Here is a 16,781-nt window from a genome sequence, read left to right on the forward strand (position 1 = left end):
ACCACCTTAATCCTTTATGTGCTCCCTTGACTTCTTCCATCTGTGAACCTGGCCTTGCTGCAAGTGCCATATAATACTTGTTCTGCACATGGAAGAAATCAATCTTTTAGTGTAGCAGCACCCACACTTTGGAACTCCATGCCTATTGATATCAGGCAGCTGTGTTGTTGTATTCTTTTTGGTTTAAAGCATTTTTATTCGGGCAAGCCTTTCCAGACATTTAGAATGCTGCCACACTCTAATCTTTTTTCTCCCTGTGGTTGAATTTAATTACAGTTGTACCTTGGTTGTCAAACGGAATCTTTTCAGGAAGTCCTTTCGACTTCCGAAAACGTTCGACAACCAAGGCATGGCTCCCATTTGGCTGTGGGAGCTTCCTGCACTTAATTAGAAGCCGCGGAAGCCCCGTCGGATGTTTGGGTTCCAAAGAACGTTCACAAACTGGAACACTCACTTCTAGGTTTGCGGCGTTCGGGAGCCAAAACGTTTGACTTGCAAGGTGTTCGACTCGCAAGATGTTCAACTGTATTGTTGAATGTTTTTAAAAGCCTAGTTTTAACTGTCTTTCATTGACAACAGCATTTCAAAATAAAACGTTTTCTTTGTAGACTGCTTCAAGGTTTCATTACAAAAAAGCAGCATGCAAATGACAGGCTCCCTCTTACCAGGAGCAAGGACCGGTGGAAGAAGAGAGCCATCAGCTGGATCAGGTCGTACTTGATGTAGTTGTCCGTTTTCTCCAGGCCTAGGATGCGTGGTGCGAAAAAGGGCTTGCTCTCGTAGCGCACCAGGGTGGTATAGCTATTCCAGGGGAAGAAGCCAAACTGGAAGAGGTATTTCACCACCACCATCACCTGTGTGGGGAGATGGTAGGGGGGGATCAGAGCCAGGCTAGCCAGGGGGACGTACCTGGCACCTCATGGCAGCAGAACAGTCGCAAGGCTTAAGGATGTTTACCATAACATCACACGCCACCAGCCACCCAAACCTACACATATGTCAACAGTCTTTCAGCATAGGTCCAAAAACATCAACCTCCTAGGCTGATTGATATTGTACTGGTTTGAACCAAACCAAAATCTGCCTGTTCCTCGCTTGTAAGCACTTCTACTTTCTGTTTACAAAAGCCCAGGTACCCTTGTTAACTTGTAACTAAAATTGCAGACTAGGGCTGGGAAGCCTCTCTAGCCCAGTGTTTCCCAACCTTGGGTCTCCAGCTGGTTTTGGACTACAACTCTCATCATCCCTAGCTAGCAAGACCAGTAGTCAGGGGTGATGGGCATTGTAGTCTGAAAACAGCTGGAGACCAAAGGTTGGGAAACACTGCTCTAGCACCAGGTTCAAATGTGCCCTCTCCCAGCCTTTCTATCTGTCCAGCCACACATCCCTCTCCCAAGCTACTCTGCTCACTAACCTTGCTTCACCCCCTTGCTTGAGTGTTTTTGCCTGGCTGGAATGCATCTTTGAACTCTGATACAGTCTCTTGCTTGCCCTGATGGAGGACAGAGAGGTAGGTGTGTGTGTGTGTGTGTGTGTGTGTGTGTGTGTGTGTGTGTAGAAAATGGCTCCACCCACTCTGGCATGTGGCCCCTGGAAGGTTGTCCAGAAGGGAATGCGGCCCTCAGGCTGAAAAAGGTTCTCCACCCTGAACTCACTTAGCAGGTTTTGAATAATCATTTACAATTAACAAAAATTATATGATTTACAATCTAAATTTTTTTAAAAAAAGGAGTGAAAAAGGTAATATGCAGGAAATGATATTATTGTGAAATAAACCAGTGAAGGAGGTTGACGGAAGTCCGGGAGGAATGAGGAAAGTTTGAAATTGTGGAAAATATTAATTGTTATGATGCAATATTGAGGGGAAATGGAAAATTAATTTTAAAAAAATATAAAAAAGGAAAAGGTTCCCCACCCCTTTTGTGGACAATTATTAGGAGGCAAGTTTTCATGTTCATCATCGCACTTCTACAAGACAAGGGGGGGGGGTGTCACAAGGATTTTGGGGGGCCCACCTCTGTGTAGACGATGGCTGTCATCCAGAAGCGCTTGCTGGGCCGCGGGATGGACAGCATAGCCCACAGGAAGACCAGGATGGGCAGGACCAGAGAGATGACGGAGGCCGTCACCATGTTGTTCAGGATGATGATGAAGTAGCAGAGCAGGTCCGAGTGGCCGGCCACAAAATGGTAGCAGGCCAACAGCAGCTGCAGAAAGCGGTTCTGCGAGTGGTAGAAGCGCTCAGATTCCTCCAGCTCCTCGAAGGAGACATCCCTGGAAAGCACCAAGAAAGAGAGAGAGGAGGAGAGAATCAGTCAGGCTGAGCCAAAAGGGAAAGCAGCAGGGGTGGCAAAGCCCCACCTGTGCTGTGTCTGCCTGTCTCATCACCTGCCCATAGCCAAAGAGGTAACCTGTTTCTGCCACCCTTGCTTAAAACAAACATCTTTCAGATTGTAATACATATATATGGCCAATAACTCTGCATTCTCCCATCTGCAAAATGTATTCCGGTTGGCAAAACTTGCATCAGCTGGCAAATTTATTATTTGCCTAAGTATGGTGCGGGGGTTAACAAGCATTGGCAGTAGTACCTTGGAGACCAGGGTTCAAATCTCCACTTGGCCATGAACCCCGCTGGGTGAACTTGGGCCTCTCAGCCTAGCCTACCTCTCAGGGTTGTTGTGAGGATACGATGTGAAGGAGGAGGGCCACAAACGCTACCTTGAGCTCCTCAGAGGAAAAGTGGGATAGAAAGGTAATAAACACTTTCTTTATTTTTGTTTAGGAGCTCAAGAAGCTGCTTTATACCCAACCAGACACTTTGTCCATCCCAGTCCAGCCTTCCCTCCAGATGGTTTGGATGACAACTCCCATCAGCCCCAGCATTCTGTGGCTGGAGGATATTGGGGTTGATGGGAGCCCTAGTCCAAAGCAGGTGGAGCACAGTAGATGGGGGAAGGCCAATCGAGCCTATTGTGCCTACTCTGACAGGCAGCAGCTCCCCAGGGTTTCAGATAGGGGTCCTATCCCTACCTGGAGATGTCTGGAATCAAACTGGGGACACTTGCCTTTGCTTTTACATGATCGATTCTACAGCCCTTTCCCCTGATACTGATGCAAACAATTTTCATTCTTCTGATCTCCCTGAGCACTTGCCTCATGGGGTGGGGAACCACAGGCCTGGGGTGTGTGTGTATGTGGCCCTCCAGGCCTCTTTATCTGGCCCCCAGGACTCTCCCCAGACTGCATTCTTCAATGGCCCAGATACACACACTTTCCCTAAGTGCTTTTACTGGCTGGAATGTTTCCTTGAATTGCGATAACACCTCTTGCTTGCTTGGAAGAAGGGCTGAGAGATGTGTGGGGTTGTACAAACCTGCAGAAAGGCTGGAAAGTAGCCTGCTGCCCAGAACTAAGAGCCACAGAATTTCTCCACCCACTTTTGCCAATGGCCACGCCCACCATTGGCATACGACCCCCACCCCTGTGGAAGACTGACTACGAGGAAATGCTGCAGCCTCCAGGCTGAGAATGGTTCTCTGCCCCTTCCCTGCCCTATACCCACAAAGCTTTGCACATTTACCCACAAAGCCTTGAGCCAAAATAGGTGAGTGGCCCTAGTAGTACCTGCTCAGCAGCAGCTCGCTGGCCGTGCGCGGCCGTGCCTTGGAGTAAGTCAGCAGCTCCTGGGAGTTGCTGGGAGGGAGCCTCACGTCATCCGGGAAGCCCATGGCTGGGATCTGCTCCTCACTGGTGCTTCGGGTGTCGTAGCCGGTGGTGTTATTGCTGAGCACCTCTGCTCCTTCGCACCCACTGCGAAGAGGGCAGAAAAAGATAAAGTCATGCACCAGCTCCAAAACAGAGTGAATAAATGTCCCCACTTTGTGTTAAATCTTCCTAGGAAAACGCCAACCGACATTAAAAACAAAGACATAATAAAATTAGAGAAAAAAAACAGGTAAAGCCAACTTTTCTTTAGTTATAGAATACATAATAAAATGGCATATCTGGGCAGGCTTAACTTAAACAAAAGTGGGGAAAGGGTTTAGCAGGAGTCAAAAACAGTATAGCGAAAACACTTGTCTAATATTAATATTTGGGAAATAAAAATAAGGCCGATGGGAGTTCTAGTCCAAAGTAGCTGGACGGCACCATGCTGTGGAAGGTGGACCAATGAAGAGAGACTTGGGGGGGGGACTCAGGTTCAAGCCCCCGCCTTCCTAAACATACTTCATCTCATCTGTTTTAGGCTGTGGTTATTCCGGTGCACCAAATGTAGGTTGAGGAGCAGCCCCTTGCTTGAATTATGTGCTGTTAAGCTCCCACAAACTCCACTGGCGATGGAGGGAGGGGCCCCACACAGATCCACATGTGGCTTTGACATCCCCCCCCCAGCAGCCCTCTGCCCCAATGCACCTGCCTGGAAGCCATGCTGTCTGGAGACTCTGCCGCCGTACCCGGCAAGGCGGTGTCCTCTGAGATATTATCTGTCGCTGCTGGTTTGTACAGCCTGTCCAGGACGCTCCTCTGAACCTCGCCCACCTACAAAGTTTTACATGCCGTCACCAAGTGGATCATACCTCATCGCTTTCCTCCCTCCTTCCAAAAGACGTCCCTCCCAAGCCCGGCTGTACCAAGCTAGGCCTACCTGATCCAGCTGTTGCGTGAGGACGAATCTCTCCAGTCCCAACACGGCAGACAGCTGTTCGTGCTCCTTGGTAAAGGCCCGCAGCCACTGGGTGAGCCCGTCCACCGTGGCCTGGCACAGCACCCACAGGAAACCCAGAACGTTCAGTACCCGCTGCACCACGTTGCTCTTCTCTGGATAAAAGGAGAGCCTGGTTGAAGGAGGCCAAATGCCCATCGAGGCCGCCATCTCTGATCCCTGCAGTGGATAACCAGTTTCCCCGACACCATGGTCTCTGGGAAAATATCCCTAACCCAACTACTGCTTCCTAGCAACCAGGGCCGGCCCTACTATTGGGCAGCGGATACTGAGGGGGAAAGAGCTGCAGCATTTTTTGTACACACTGCTTGGCTGGATAACTGCAAAATTCTGAGACGTGCAAATTTCAAAGGCTAAAACTCTGTTTTGGTTCAGAACAATTAGGCAGGGTGAGTTTAAAATGCCATTCCTCGTTGCTATAGTAGCAACCAGAGTGGCCACACCATTAGGCAACAGATGCTGAGGGAAAAGAAATTACAGCAAGGTGCTGGAAGGGCAGGCCTGCATGGGTCATGCAGTCTACACTACACCCCATGTGCTCCTCCGCCCAAGTTTTCCATTGCATCTGTGAAACAGGAAAATGAATCTTCAGCTGCGATTCTTGCAGCTGAACGTGGCTCAAAGGCAGCCCAGTACACAGGGGATGCCCTACCCGAGTGTAGTCACACTGAGCAAGGTACCTGGAGCAGCCTCTTCCTCTTCCTCTTCTTCTTCTTCTTCTTCCTCCTCTTCTTCCTCCTCTTCCCCTTTGCTGCTGGCCCTGTCTGCCAGTTCACCTTGCTGGGATTCCCCTCTGGTTAAGTCACCTGCAAGGCACAGATACAGTCACAGCCTCCCGCCTGGTCTGGCCCCCCAGTGCTCGTCAGAGCTGGGCCTCCTGCCAATGTGGACCAAGATGGCCAGGCAGCAGGGGTCAACTTGAGAGGGGCCACCTCTGCCCGGCCCAGTCGGAAAGGAGAGGGGAGAGGGCACAGGAAGACCTGCCTTCTGCCTGCTCCAGCTTTCGCTGCTCCTTCTCCTGCCGCTGTCGCTCACGCAGCGCAGACTTGGCGTTGGTCACCCAGGCCTGGTAAGCCAGCTGCAAACAAAGTGACAAAATGCATAAACAAGAAAGCAGTGAGGGAATAAAAGGTACGACTCTGGGCTGGAATGCAAGGCAACCTGTTATCAATGCAGCCTCCATCAAATGATGTCCGAGAGGCTGACGGCGCAACTAAAAGCCACACCAGGTTAATGTTGATGGTAGGCACCCACCCCACCAGCACCCTTGGCAGTCATTTCGTGTTCACTGGCACTTTGCCTTGTAACATATTTCCACTGCCTGCGGTATGTGAAAGAAAGGGCTCACCCACACTTCTGCAGAAAACCCAACTGATTTTTTTCTGATTCAGCAATAAACGGCGGGTTTTCCCAGGAAAAGCAGAGGGACAAAAGAAGAACTTCGTGGACCCATGTATCTCGGGAGAAACGGAAGTGTGGGTGAACCGAAAGTAGCTCCCCATGAGTACTTTGGGGCATGCACAGAGTGCTCATTAGTGAGCAATTGCAGGTGGAATGACCCATGAAGGATGGGAGTGGGGAAAGCCTGCCTCCAATCTCCCAGGACATTCTGTACAAGATCTCAAAGTAGCTGTTTTATTACAGAAAAATTTCAGAGACAGACTGGAAAGAGAAGTTGCTGAATTGCAACTCATTTCCAAGCTTAAAACCATGGAGAGACCTGGTCTGAATAAAGACATTGGATTCTTATCTCTTTATACATGATAAAGCTATCTTTAGCCATCTCACCCCTTGCTTTTTCCTGCAAGACCAATTGCAGTCGTTGACAGTCATTAACAGTTGTCAACAGGTTTACCACTCCTATCAGCCAATTACCCATTCCCACCACCCTTCTGAGTAATACCCCTCCCCACCCTCTGACTATACATAAGGGTCTGGTGACTTCTGTTTCAGTGCATCTGAAGAAGTGTGCATGCACACGAAAGCTCATACCAATGACACATTTAGTTGGTCTCTAAGGTGCTACTGGAAGAAATATTTTTTATTTTTTGTTTCAACTACGTCAGACCAACATGGCTACCTACCTGTATCCAAAAGAATAGAAATGTGTGCATGTAACCATAGAAGAATTAAAAGGATTTTGCACTTCGTCTTGAAAAATGATCATGCAGACCAACCTTCTCCAACCTGGTGACCCTCCAGATGCTGTGGACTATGATGATGCCCTTCACTCTACGGTCCCAAGGTAAAGGGACCCCTGACCATTAGGTCCAGTCATGACCGACTCTGGGGTTGCGGCGCTCATCTCACTTTATTGGCCGAGGGAGCATGTACAGCTTCCAGGTCATGTGGTCAGCATGACAAAGCCGCTTCTGGCGAACCAGAGCAGCGCACGGAAACGCCGTTTACCTTCCCGCTTGGAGTGGTACCTATTTATCTACTTGCACTTTGACGTGCTTTCGAACTGCTAGGTTGGCAGGAGCAGGGACCAAACAACGGGAGCTCACCCCGTTCCAGGGATTTGAACTGCCAACCTTCTGATCGGCAAGCCCTAGGCTCTGTGGTTTAACCCACAGCGCCACATACGTCCCAAGGTAGGTTCTAACAATTTAAACATAATATTAAAAGCAGTTTAAAACCACTTGCAATCACTGAAATAGATGACTGCAAAGCCTTTGAGCTTTAACATCACGCAGCTGGGCTGGGGCTGATGGGAACTGTAGTCCAAAACATATGGAGGACACCAGGTTGAGGCTGGGATGAGCTCACCTTAGTCACGTGACACCTGTCGGTTTGGTCACATTTCCTCCCTCCTCTTTTAAGGGAGCCACTTCTACTCAGGGGTGAATGAAGGCTAACCGACACCTGGGGCACACCGCCCCCCTGCCCCCCTTGCAACGCCACTGCTTCTGCTCCCAAACTCTCACCTGGAATGCACTCTGTTTCGGGGGCTTCTGATCCTCCAAGACCGACTCCTCATCCTCCTCACTGTCCGTCTCAAACAAGAAATAATCTCCCGAGTGCAGCACTGGAATCCAAAAAGACCCCACCATCAGGAAGTCCACTAGTCTGCCCCCCACCCTGCCAGCTGCAGTGGATGGCAGTGAGGGGCACAGGAGCTGAGAGCTCCCTTTGGAGCACAGACATGCAGAAAAAGAGCCCAAGTGCGACTCAAAAGACAGCTAAAAGAAGGGCACATAGAGAGGAGAACTGGTTCATTGCCCCTGGTAAAAAAGGCAAGAAGGAGGGAGCATGCAAAGAGCCTGCCTGGCTTTGGATTGGCGAATGGGAGCACTGGTTACAATCCTGCTTTGCTGGGGGCTGAACACTGGGGTCCACAAAAGGCCAATGGTCTGGTTTGCTGCCAGGACAGGCACTACCTCCCTATAACAGAACAGGGACCAGGTTGGCTCAGTGACACAAGCCTGGTCTGCCCCAATGCCACCAGGGGCGCCAGAGCATCCTCTGGAAGCAGAGATCAGGCTGCAAACACTGGACAAGAGATCCTGGAAAGGGCCGGCTACTTTCAGGTCATCTGCAGAGGCCTTTCAAGTGAGGGCAATAGGAACGGCCTTTCTCCTTAGTGGAACACTCTGCCTCTGAAATGTGCTTCCCAGCTCCATGCAGCTGCCGCATGGCCTTAGGGGCTGAAGGCACCAGGTTAAAAAACAAAACAAAACACATTTTATTTATCTGCCCAGGCATTTGAATTTGGGTTTGCATCACTTCATGGGGGCATGTTTTATACCAGGGGTGGCTATCTGTTTTTGGCTCAAGAGCTGCAGTCACCTGCATGCTAATGGTGAGTATGGTAAAAAAAAAATGGGTTTGCTCCTCCCTACACTCACAGGACACAAAGTGCAGAGCAGCTGTCCTCCCCTGCCTGCTCATCAACTGATCGACCTGATGACTGCAGAGCAGACAACAGGCAGACCCCACCAGGCTCCTGTCTGGGGTAGACAGAGAGTTGAAATCTCTGTCTGCTCTGGTGTCATACCATTCCTGTTGCCATGGCCAAAATTAGTTGAAGGGACTTGAAGAACCAGGAAAAATTCCTTTGCAGTAGGGAGGAACTCAGGCCCCTGGGCCCACAAGATAGCCACCTGTGTTTTCTGCTGCTGTTAGCATTTGCGATCTCATGCTTTATTCAGGTTTCTACCTAGTTTTAGCAATCATATCTTCCGTATGATTATTCCTTTGTGTTAGTTTTTGGTTTGCAAGCCATCTTGAAAAAAGGTGGGGATTACAAATTATTATTATTATTTATTAGATTTATATACTGTCCTTCATCGTTAGATCTCAGGGCGGTTCACAAAATGTAACACACACACACACAAGCCCTGCTCCCTCCTCTTCGCTTCCGTTATATGCTGGTCCCCCATTGCAATGAACTCAAGATACAACTCCACAATTCTCATGCTTCATTTTCTTGGGTGGCTTCAATTATAAAGTGCAAACACCCACAGAAGAATCAAGGAGAGGGACACCAGCTTGTGGCGGCAATTCCCATTCTGAAGAGGGCTGACAAGCAAGGAGGGAGCAGGAATTTGGGTGCTTTAACACGACAACAACACGGGCAGCACACACTGCTGCTGCTGCTGCTACTACTAGTCCTGGGTTGTTTGGTTCATGCGGACGTTACCACTGTAGTGCCCCCTCGTCCCTAAAGTGCGTCTGTCCACCCTAGAGGGAGCGGCTACTTCCTTGCTGGAAAGCAGAGCAGGCGATTCTGGGCTCCCCTCAACTGAGCGCGGTCCTCCTTGTTGCAGGGAGCAAGGAAAAAAGCAGAAAAGGTCATCCTGAACCATTGTGCACTTGGGTGGTGAAATGATGGCATGGTCTGCTAACAGCCACTGGACAAGCATGTGATGTTCTTCTCTGGCACTTGTTCATGCAAACGCTGCCCCTTATCTGAACTGCTCCACACATAAGGTGCCATGCCTCCCCAAATGTCCTGGGAAGAAATGCAGGAAGCTGACTTATGTCGAGGAAGACCACTGGTCCATTGAGCTCAGTATTGTCTAGACTGCTGGGAAGCGGCTCCCCAGCTTTTACCAAAGGGGTCTTCCCCTTTCTTATTGTCTTCCCCACCCGTGCAAAGCATGTCTTGGGCCCAGTCTTATTCAACATCTTTATTAATGACTTGGATGATGGGCTTGAGGGCATCCTGAGCAAGTTTGCAGATGACACCAAATTAGGAGCGGTGGCTAATACCCCAGAGGACAGGATCACACTTCAAAAGGACCTTAATAGATTAGACAACTGGGCCAAAGCAAACAAGATGAATTTTAACAAGGAGAAATGTAAAGTACTACACTTGGGCAAAAAAAAAAATGAAAGACACAAATACAGGATGGGAGACACCTGGCTTGAGAGTGTGCTGCAGCAGCTAAAAAAGCCAATGCAATTCTGGGCTGCATCAATAGGAGTATAGCGTCTAGATCAAGGGAAGTAATAGTACCACTGTATTCTGCTCTGGTCAGACCTCACCTGGAGTACTGTGTCCAGTTCTGGGCACCACAGTTCAAGAAGGATACTGACAAACTGGAACGTGTCCAGAGGAGGGCAACCAAAATGGTCAAAGGCCTGGAAACAATGCCTTATGAGGAATGGCTTAGGGAGCTGGGTATGTTTAGCCTGGAGAAGAGAAGGTTATGGGGTGATATGATAGCCATGTTCAAATATATTAAAGGATGCCATATAGAGGAGGGTGAAAGGTTGTTTTCTGCTGCTCCAGAGAAGCGGACACGGAGCAATGGATTCAAACTACAAGAAAGAAGATTCCACTTAAACATTAGGAAGAACTTCCTGACAGTAAGAGCTGTTCGACAGTGGAATTTGCTGCCAAGAAGTGTGGTGGAGTCTCCTTCTTTGGAGGTCTTTAAGTAGAGGCTTGACAGGCATATGTCAAGAATGCTTTGATGGTGTTTCCTGCTTGGCAGGGGGTTGGACTGGATGGCCCTAGTGGTCTCTTCCAACTCTATGATTCTATGTGCTCTTCTCCCCACCAAGCTATGAGCCATCTGCAATGGAGGATGGGGTGTGCATTTTCTGTCCACAATGCATACACATCTCTCAGATTTCAGCAGGACTTGTGCAGGAGAATTTTCCAGCGGGTTTTGTCAGGTGTGTCCATTTCTCACTATGCAGGTCTTGATACCTCTTCCTTAGGAAACTGCTTTATACAGAATCAGACCATGGGCTCCACCTAGCTCGGTATTGTCTATACTTAGATGCTGGGATTTGAAACAGACACCTTTTGCATGCAGCACAAATGCTCTGCCACTGGGCTACAGTTCCTCCCCTTCCTCAGTTCAGCAGCCCTTTGCAGATGGAAAATTCGCTGCTATCATACCCAACAACTGCAAGTGATCCTGGTGTTTTTTATAGTTCATATCTATCTATCTATCTATCTATCTATCTATCTATCTATCTATCTATCTATCTATCTATCTTTTGCCCTATGGCTATTTGTATGTGCTTCATTGATTTATTTTGTGGTTTTATCTTTTATTGTACATCACACCCTAGCATCCTTTGGGAGGGAGAATATTAAGGAATTCAGCAAAATACATAAAAGCATTAGCTGGTCCTGGACTTTGGAAAGGAAAGCCTGACCACTGGGAGAACCCAAATACCTTGGAAACCACAAACCTGGGCAGAATAACCCAATATTCAGAAGGGTTCAAGGAATCTTGGGATTTCTTTCTTTCTTTTGCACAATCTTCTGGCAAAGGGATGCTTGCACCTATGATGTTTCTTGGGCAGGATTAGGAACATAAGATATAAGCTGCTTTATACGGAATCAGAGCATTGGTCTACCCAGCTCAGTATTGACTGCACTGACTGGCAGCAGCTCTCCAGGGTTTCAGGCAGGGGACATTCCCCGGAGATGCCAGGACCTTCTGTATGAAAAGCAGGTGCTCTACGACTGAGCTACAATTCCCTTTCATGGTTAAGAGAACTGGGGGAGAAAGATCCGAGAAACCCACTTACAGTAAGTATCAAGTCAGTGCGGAGCAGAACATGCACGAGAGGGGGCTGGACAAGGAGCCCACAGAGGAATGAGAGAGAGAGAAAACCCAGATGAGAGGCGTGCAGAACGGAAGTGCTAGAAACCAACCACCCGGATGGGTTTGCGTGAGTGATGACCCCACACCAGCAGAGTTAGAGGTGCCTTGGAGCAAGATGAGGTGATGTTAGTATGCCCATCGAGCCCTTCAGACCAGGCCTGGGCAGTACCTGTGGCATGATCCAGCCAGGGGCGCCACCACTGCTTCCTCTGCCGGGAAGCCTCCTTCTTGGTCCCTGCCTCTGTGGAACAGGGCACAAGGAAGCATGAGGGATGGGCCAAGGACCCCCCACCCTGCATGTTGCTGCCAGCTCAGACGAGGGCAGCGGGCGACCTCTGAAGGCAAAGAAATGCTCTCCTCTGAACCCACAAGGCTAGGCAGGGGCAGGAGGGCAGACTTTGCCAGGGTAAGATGGGCAGCCCCTAATGTTGCTCACGGACGCAGGCAAGCAGAAGCCTGTCAGCCTCAGTGGGATCCCATCAGTCCAAAAAGCAGTATGGCAGAGGCCCACCTCACAGGGCTGTTTGGGAGCATTGCAGGGGGTTATACTAGATGGCCCTTGGGGTCCCTTCCAACTCTACAATTCTAGGATAGGGTATTAACAGTAAGGATAATACTTCACTTTGAAAATTCAGTGTCAAAATGTGACACTGCAGTTAGAGGCTGAGAAAGACGCTTTGCTGAAGGAGCAATGTTGAGAGAGAAACCAAGAACTGTATGACACGCAGTCCAGTCCCCCATCTAGCCTCCATTCCTAAACCCCAGTGTTAAAAATTATGTTGTCTCCAAAAAGTGGAGACCACCTGACTGAGGATGAAATACTATTTGTATTAATTAGGGAATGTCCTGTGGCAGTGAATTCCACAGGTTAGCAATGTGTCTGTGGGAAGAGGAAGGGTCCACACAGTCATGGAAGGTCACAGGGAAACTAGGGTCAAACTAGGTGTCTAATCATGAGTGTGCAGGCCAGAGAGGGCCCCAGTTGACAAGGGATGGAGGTCAGGACTTCAAAACCAGAAGAGTTCTCCAGCAAGGCTTCCAGCACTTTGAAAGCCAACCCCCCACCCCATACTCCCAGCCCCAGAATCTACTTCGCACCTGGGCTCTCTGTCTCCAGGGTCTCTTCAGAGTCAGCTGCAGTCTGTCCTTGGTGGTACTTTTCTTGCTTGGCCCGGATCCGCTCCATCCTGCAGGCACGTGGCAATTTCAGGAGTGTGGCCCATTGTGCCCCCTCTGCCTGGTTTTCCACCCCCTATGTCTAGGTCCCATGTGATCAGAAAAGCAAGGGAGGACTCCCATGTCTCAGCCCTGTGATGTCCTTTCTCCAAAATCTCTAGTCATCTCCAAGTCGCTTGTGCCAGGAATCTGATCCACTCCATCTTACACAATGTTATCAAGCCCCATCCTAGGGACTTCCGCACCCCAGCACCCATTTCTGCCTTCAGATAACTTCTGGGCAAGCCAGTTGCCCAGCATCTGGCAAACAAAAAATGCCTGATCAGCTCCCTGGAAATGACTGCATTGCGGCCATGCTACCTGCTCCGTAGGATTGTTTCTTAAAGCTTGAGGAGAGAACAGAGAGCCTGAAATAAGGAGCCTATGGCTGGCAGGCAAAAGGTGCAATTGTTCCATCAGGATAATGTCCTCTTTCCTAAGCACATTCCTTGAACTGGGTGACCAAGTACTGCAGGCAAAGGCATAATGTATCTAAGACCCTTCCCTTCTCAGCAATAACTTCCCTTTGGTGCCAAGGGAAAATTCCTAAAAAGCCTATTTGCTGCTGGGGGCAGGAGAGGAGAGGGGAGCTGGGTGGAAAGGAGGAGGCACTTGGCTTCCCACCATCCCTGAGAACTGGGCTAGAAGCTGCTGAGGAATACCATGCCCCAAGCTGCTGAACCAAGGAGATGCTTCTCCGCTCTCCCCACCCACAAAACTCACTGGCGCTTGAGCTGCACTAAGGACTTCTTTTCCGCCTGGTGGTGGAAGCTCATGCTCTTGATCATCCTGGCCTTGAAGAGAGCACAGCCCCTGTGGAGGAGAGACAAAGCGGTGGAGAATGGTTGGAGGAGACCCTCCCTTTGAGGTCACGGCTGGCAACAACAACCCTGTCTTTCCAGCAGCAGCCTAGACTTTTGCATAATACTGGAACTCAGAGACATCCAGTGAAGCTGAACGTTGGAAGGTTCAAGAGGGATAGAAGAAAGCTCTTCTTCAAGCAGTGCATTGTTAAACTGTGGAACTCACTTCCACAGGAGGCAGTGCTGGCCAGCAACTTAGAAGATGGCTTTAAAGGAGGAGAAGACAAATTCATGGAGGAGAAGGCTCCTGGCCACAATAGCTATTCTTCTACCTCCACTGCCAGAGACAATAATGCTTCTGAATACCAGTTGCCGGAAACCACAGGAGGGGAGAGTCCTGCTCTTGTGCTTTCCCCAGGGTTTCCCCACAGGCATCTGGTTGGCCATTGTGAGAACAGGATGCTGGACAACACGGTCCATTGGCCTGATCTAGCAGGCTCTCCTTGTGTTCTGAGCTCCTCCCAGGCAACCTGCAACACTGGGGAGCAGGATGGACACAGCTCTCAGATCAAGCCCACAGCTTTGCCGGTGACCCTCCAAAGACTGTCCCTCCCCAACTGTGTGCCAGATCCCCCCTTGTCCCAGCCCTTCCACACCCACCTGGAGGCTTGCAAGGCAGAGGCCTGGAGATCCGCCACAACATGCAGGAAATAGTAGCTGAGGAAGGCTCTGCGCTGGAGGAGCAGGAAGAAGAAGCAGATGCTGTCCCAGATGATGCCAGCTTCTTCCACAGGCAGCGAACAGTCCTGGTTCTTGTCCACATCCTTGGCTGGCAAAGAAGAGGGAAGCGGTGGCTCAGCACACAGGACCTTTTTTTGGCACAGAGCAACAGAGGGCAGGGGGCTTGGGTCCTCCCACTCCCGGCCTCAGGCGGCCAACAGGATCCGACCTGCCACACACCCACATCCACTGATCTGTGGGGAACGTGGTTTGCTCCTCACTCTATTTTGGCTCTCCTAAATGGGAAGCCATGCTTCCCAAACCAGGAATGGGCCTCTGACAAAGAAATGGCTCCCATGCTCTCTCCCCGCTTTCACTTGCAACTTTATAGCATGAGCTGGGGAGGTTGGAGCCACTTCTTTGCATTTTGGCCAAATCAGAAGCACGGCAGAATGCAAAAGTGAGCCCTCAAGTTCAGACTGTGTAAGATTTATTGACACCCTGCCTTGTGAGGAAGGGCTGTTGCTCAGTGGGAGAGCAGCTGCTTTGCATGCAGAAGGTCCCAGGTTCAATCCCCAGCATCTTCACATAAGGCTAGATTGGACTGAGAGAGTGGGTAGCATGTGGGCCAGGAGCACCTATCTCCCAGGAGGCTAATTCCACATCCTGGCAGCTGCAACCAAAAGGGCTCTCTTCTAGCTGCCCTCCAGTCTTACCACAGCTGACCGTTGGACTGAAAGGAAGGAAAGCTTTTGGAGTGGAAAAATAGGTCTTGTGCAAGTTCATATGGGATAAACTGCAACAGGCAGTACATAAATAAACAAATTAACTATCTATTTTGGGAAGCTGTTGGCTTGTTGGCTCTGAATTTGGGCACCTCTTAAGAGATCATAGCCAAATTTTGCACGATGGTCCCTAAGCGGATTTGGATACCATTGGAGGCCATTTTTAACAGAACCTTCCCAAACTGCACTGATTTTAACCCCTGATTTCAAAACTGCAGTTTTTCTTTCTTTTCACAAAATTCACAAGCAACTCCAGGTATAAGGGGACTAGTGCTTCAATCAATCAATCAATCAATCTGAAAGGGATGCAATTCATAAGGGATTCAGGAAGTTTAGCATGCCAGACTTCCAGCTGCCCTCCCAATACTCCAGCCCACTTTCCTTCAGCCCACATTTTCCAATTCTGTGCCCCTCCTCCTCCCCTCCAGCCTAATACAGGAGGGAGTTGTGATGAAATCCAGATAGGAGAGCGGGAGGCACCCTTGCTGCCAGCCGCCACCTCCCATTGCAAATACTCACGGTCGTAGTAACCCTTGACGGTGCAGGCCAGGCTGAAGAGCTGGATCACCCAGCAGAAGTTGTTTTGCATTTGCTGGACGAAGACGCAGGACAGGAGCTAAGAGGAAAGAATCACAGAAAGGGACACATAAACATGAAGGAACACAGAAAGAGCTGTGTGCAATTCCAATCTGAAATTCAGGTGCTCTACTAAGAAAATCTGGGTAGGTCAGGCAACCCCCAGCTACGCACACACATCCCCGAACCCAACCTATTCTGCGTGCGTAATTTAACCTGCTCCTGCAGATCACAGTGAAGGGCAAGAAGCTGGGCAGAGAACCAAAGAAACTCTGCTCCCCACGCCACCCCAATAGCACAATGGTGTCCCACCCTTACCGCAAGCATGTTCTTGGCAACGATGACGGTCACGTTGTAGAGAATCAGGCAGTCCCACAGCATCAGCCGGGCTCTGAGGGGCCGGCGCAGCATGGCGGTGCCACAAAGCAGCAGGTAGAAGCAGGCCATCAGGTATCCCAGGCCAAAGACGCTGATGCGGTTGGCGCCTGCGACAAAGACGATGACCAGCACGAACCAAAAGAGGTAGCGGAACACACACACCTTCACCATGTCAAGGTAAGACCTGGTGAGAAAGAGAAGGGGCGGGGGGAGAGGAAGTACTTAAGAAGAGGCATGCTAGATCAGACCAAGAAAGCAGAGGACTAGATGACCCTCAGGATCCCTGCCAACTCTACCATTCTGTGATTCCCAGCAACTGGCATTCAGAGGCCTAGTGCTCCCAACAATGGAGACAGAACGTAGCCATCATGGCAAGTGGCCATTGATAACCTTATCCCCCCAGGAATTTCTCTACTCCAAAACCCATCCAAGTTGGTGGCCCTCACGACCTCTTCCAAGAAGCGAATTCCACAAGTTAACTAGGCCCTGTGTGAAGAAGTGCTTC

At 49.8% G+C, this 16,781-nt stretch overlaps 1 protein-coding gene across 2 annotated transcripts in view; it reads right to left on the reverse strand.

Moving 5' to 3' along the window:
- The window catches only part of PIEZO1 (piezo type mechanosensitive ion channel component 1), a 119,520-nt gene that overhangs the window by 10,958 nt on the left and 91,781 nt on the right, over positions 1–16,781 (reverse strand). Inside the window, exons 25-39 of one of the 2 annotated variants that reach the window (XM_035117665.2) lie at positions 16,217–16,460; positions 15,842–15,938; positions 14,478–14,646; positions 13,738–13,827; positions 12,898–12,986; positions 11,969–12,040; positions 9,369–9,485; positions 7,654–7,754; positions 5,711–5,804; positions 5,407–5,532; positions 4,649–4,821; positions 4,421–4,542; positions 3,628–3,813; positions 2,016–2,274; positions 666–854 (exon numbers count right to left, since the gene is read on the reverse strand). In XM_035117665.2, the coding sequence (XP_034973556.2) occupies positions 666–854; positions 2,016–2,274; positions 3,628–3,813; positions 4,421–4,542; positions 4,649–4,821; positions 5,407–5,532; positions 5,711–5,804; positions 7,654–7,754; positions 9,369–9,485; positions 11,969–12,040; positions 12,898–12,986; positions 13,738–13,827; positions 14,478–14,646; positions 15,842–15,938; positions 16,217–16,460 (2,128 nt within the window). The remainder of the gene's footprint in view (positions 1–665; positions 855–2,015; positions 2,275–3,627; positions 3,814–4,420; positions 4,543–4,648; positions 4,822–5,406; positions 5,533–5,710; positions 5,805–7,653; positions 7,755–9,368; positions 9,486–11,968; positions 12,041–12,897; positions 12,987–13,737; positions 13,828–14,477; positions 14,647–15,841; positions 15,939–16,216; positions 16,461–16,781) is intronic. The other variant, XM_035117666.2, reaches the window with a different exon arrangement.

Source organism: Zootoca vivipara, chromosome 6, assembly GCF_963506605.1.
Source record: "Zootoca vivipara chromosome 6, rZooViv1.1, whole genome shotgun sequence".
Classification (NCBI taxonomy): domain Eukaryota; kingdom Metazoa; phylum Chordata; class Lepidosauria; order Squamata; family Lacertidae; genus Zootoca; species Zootoca vivipara.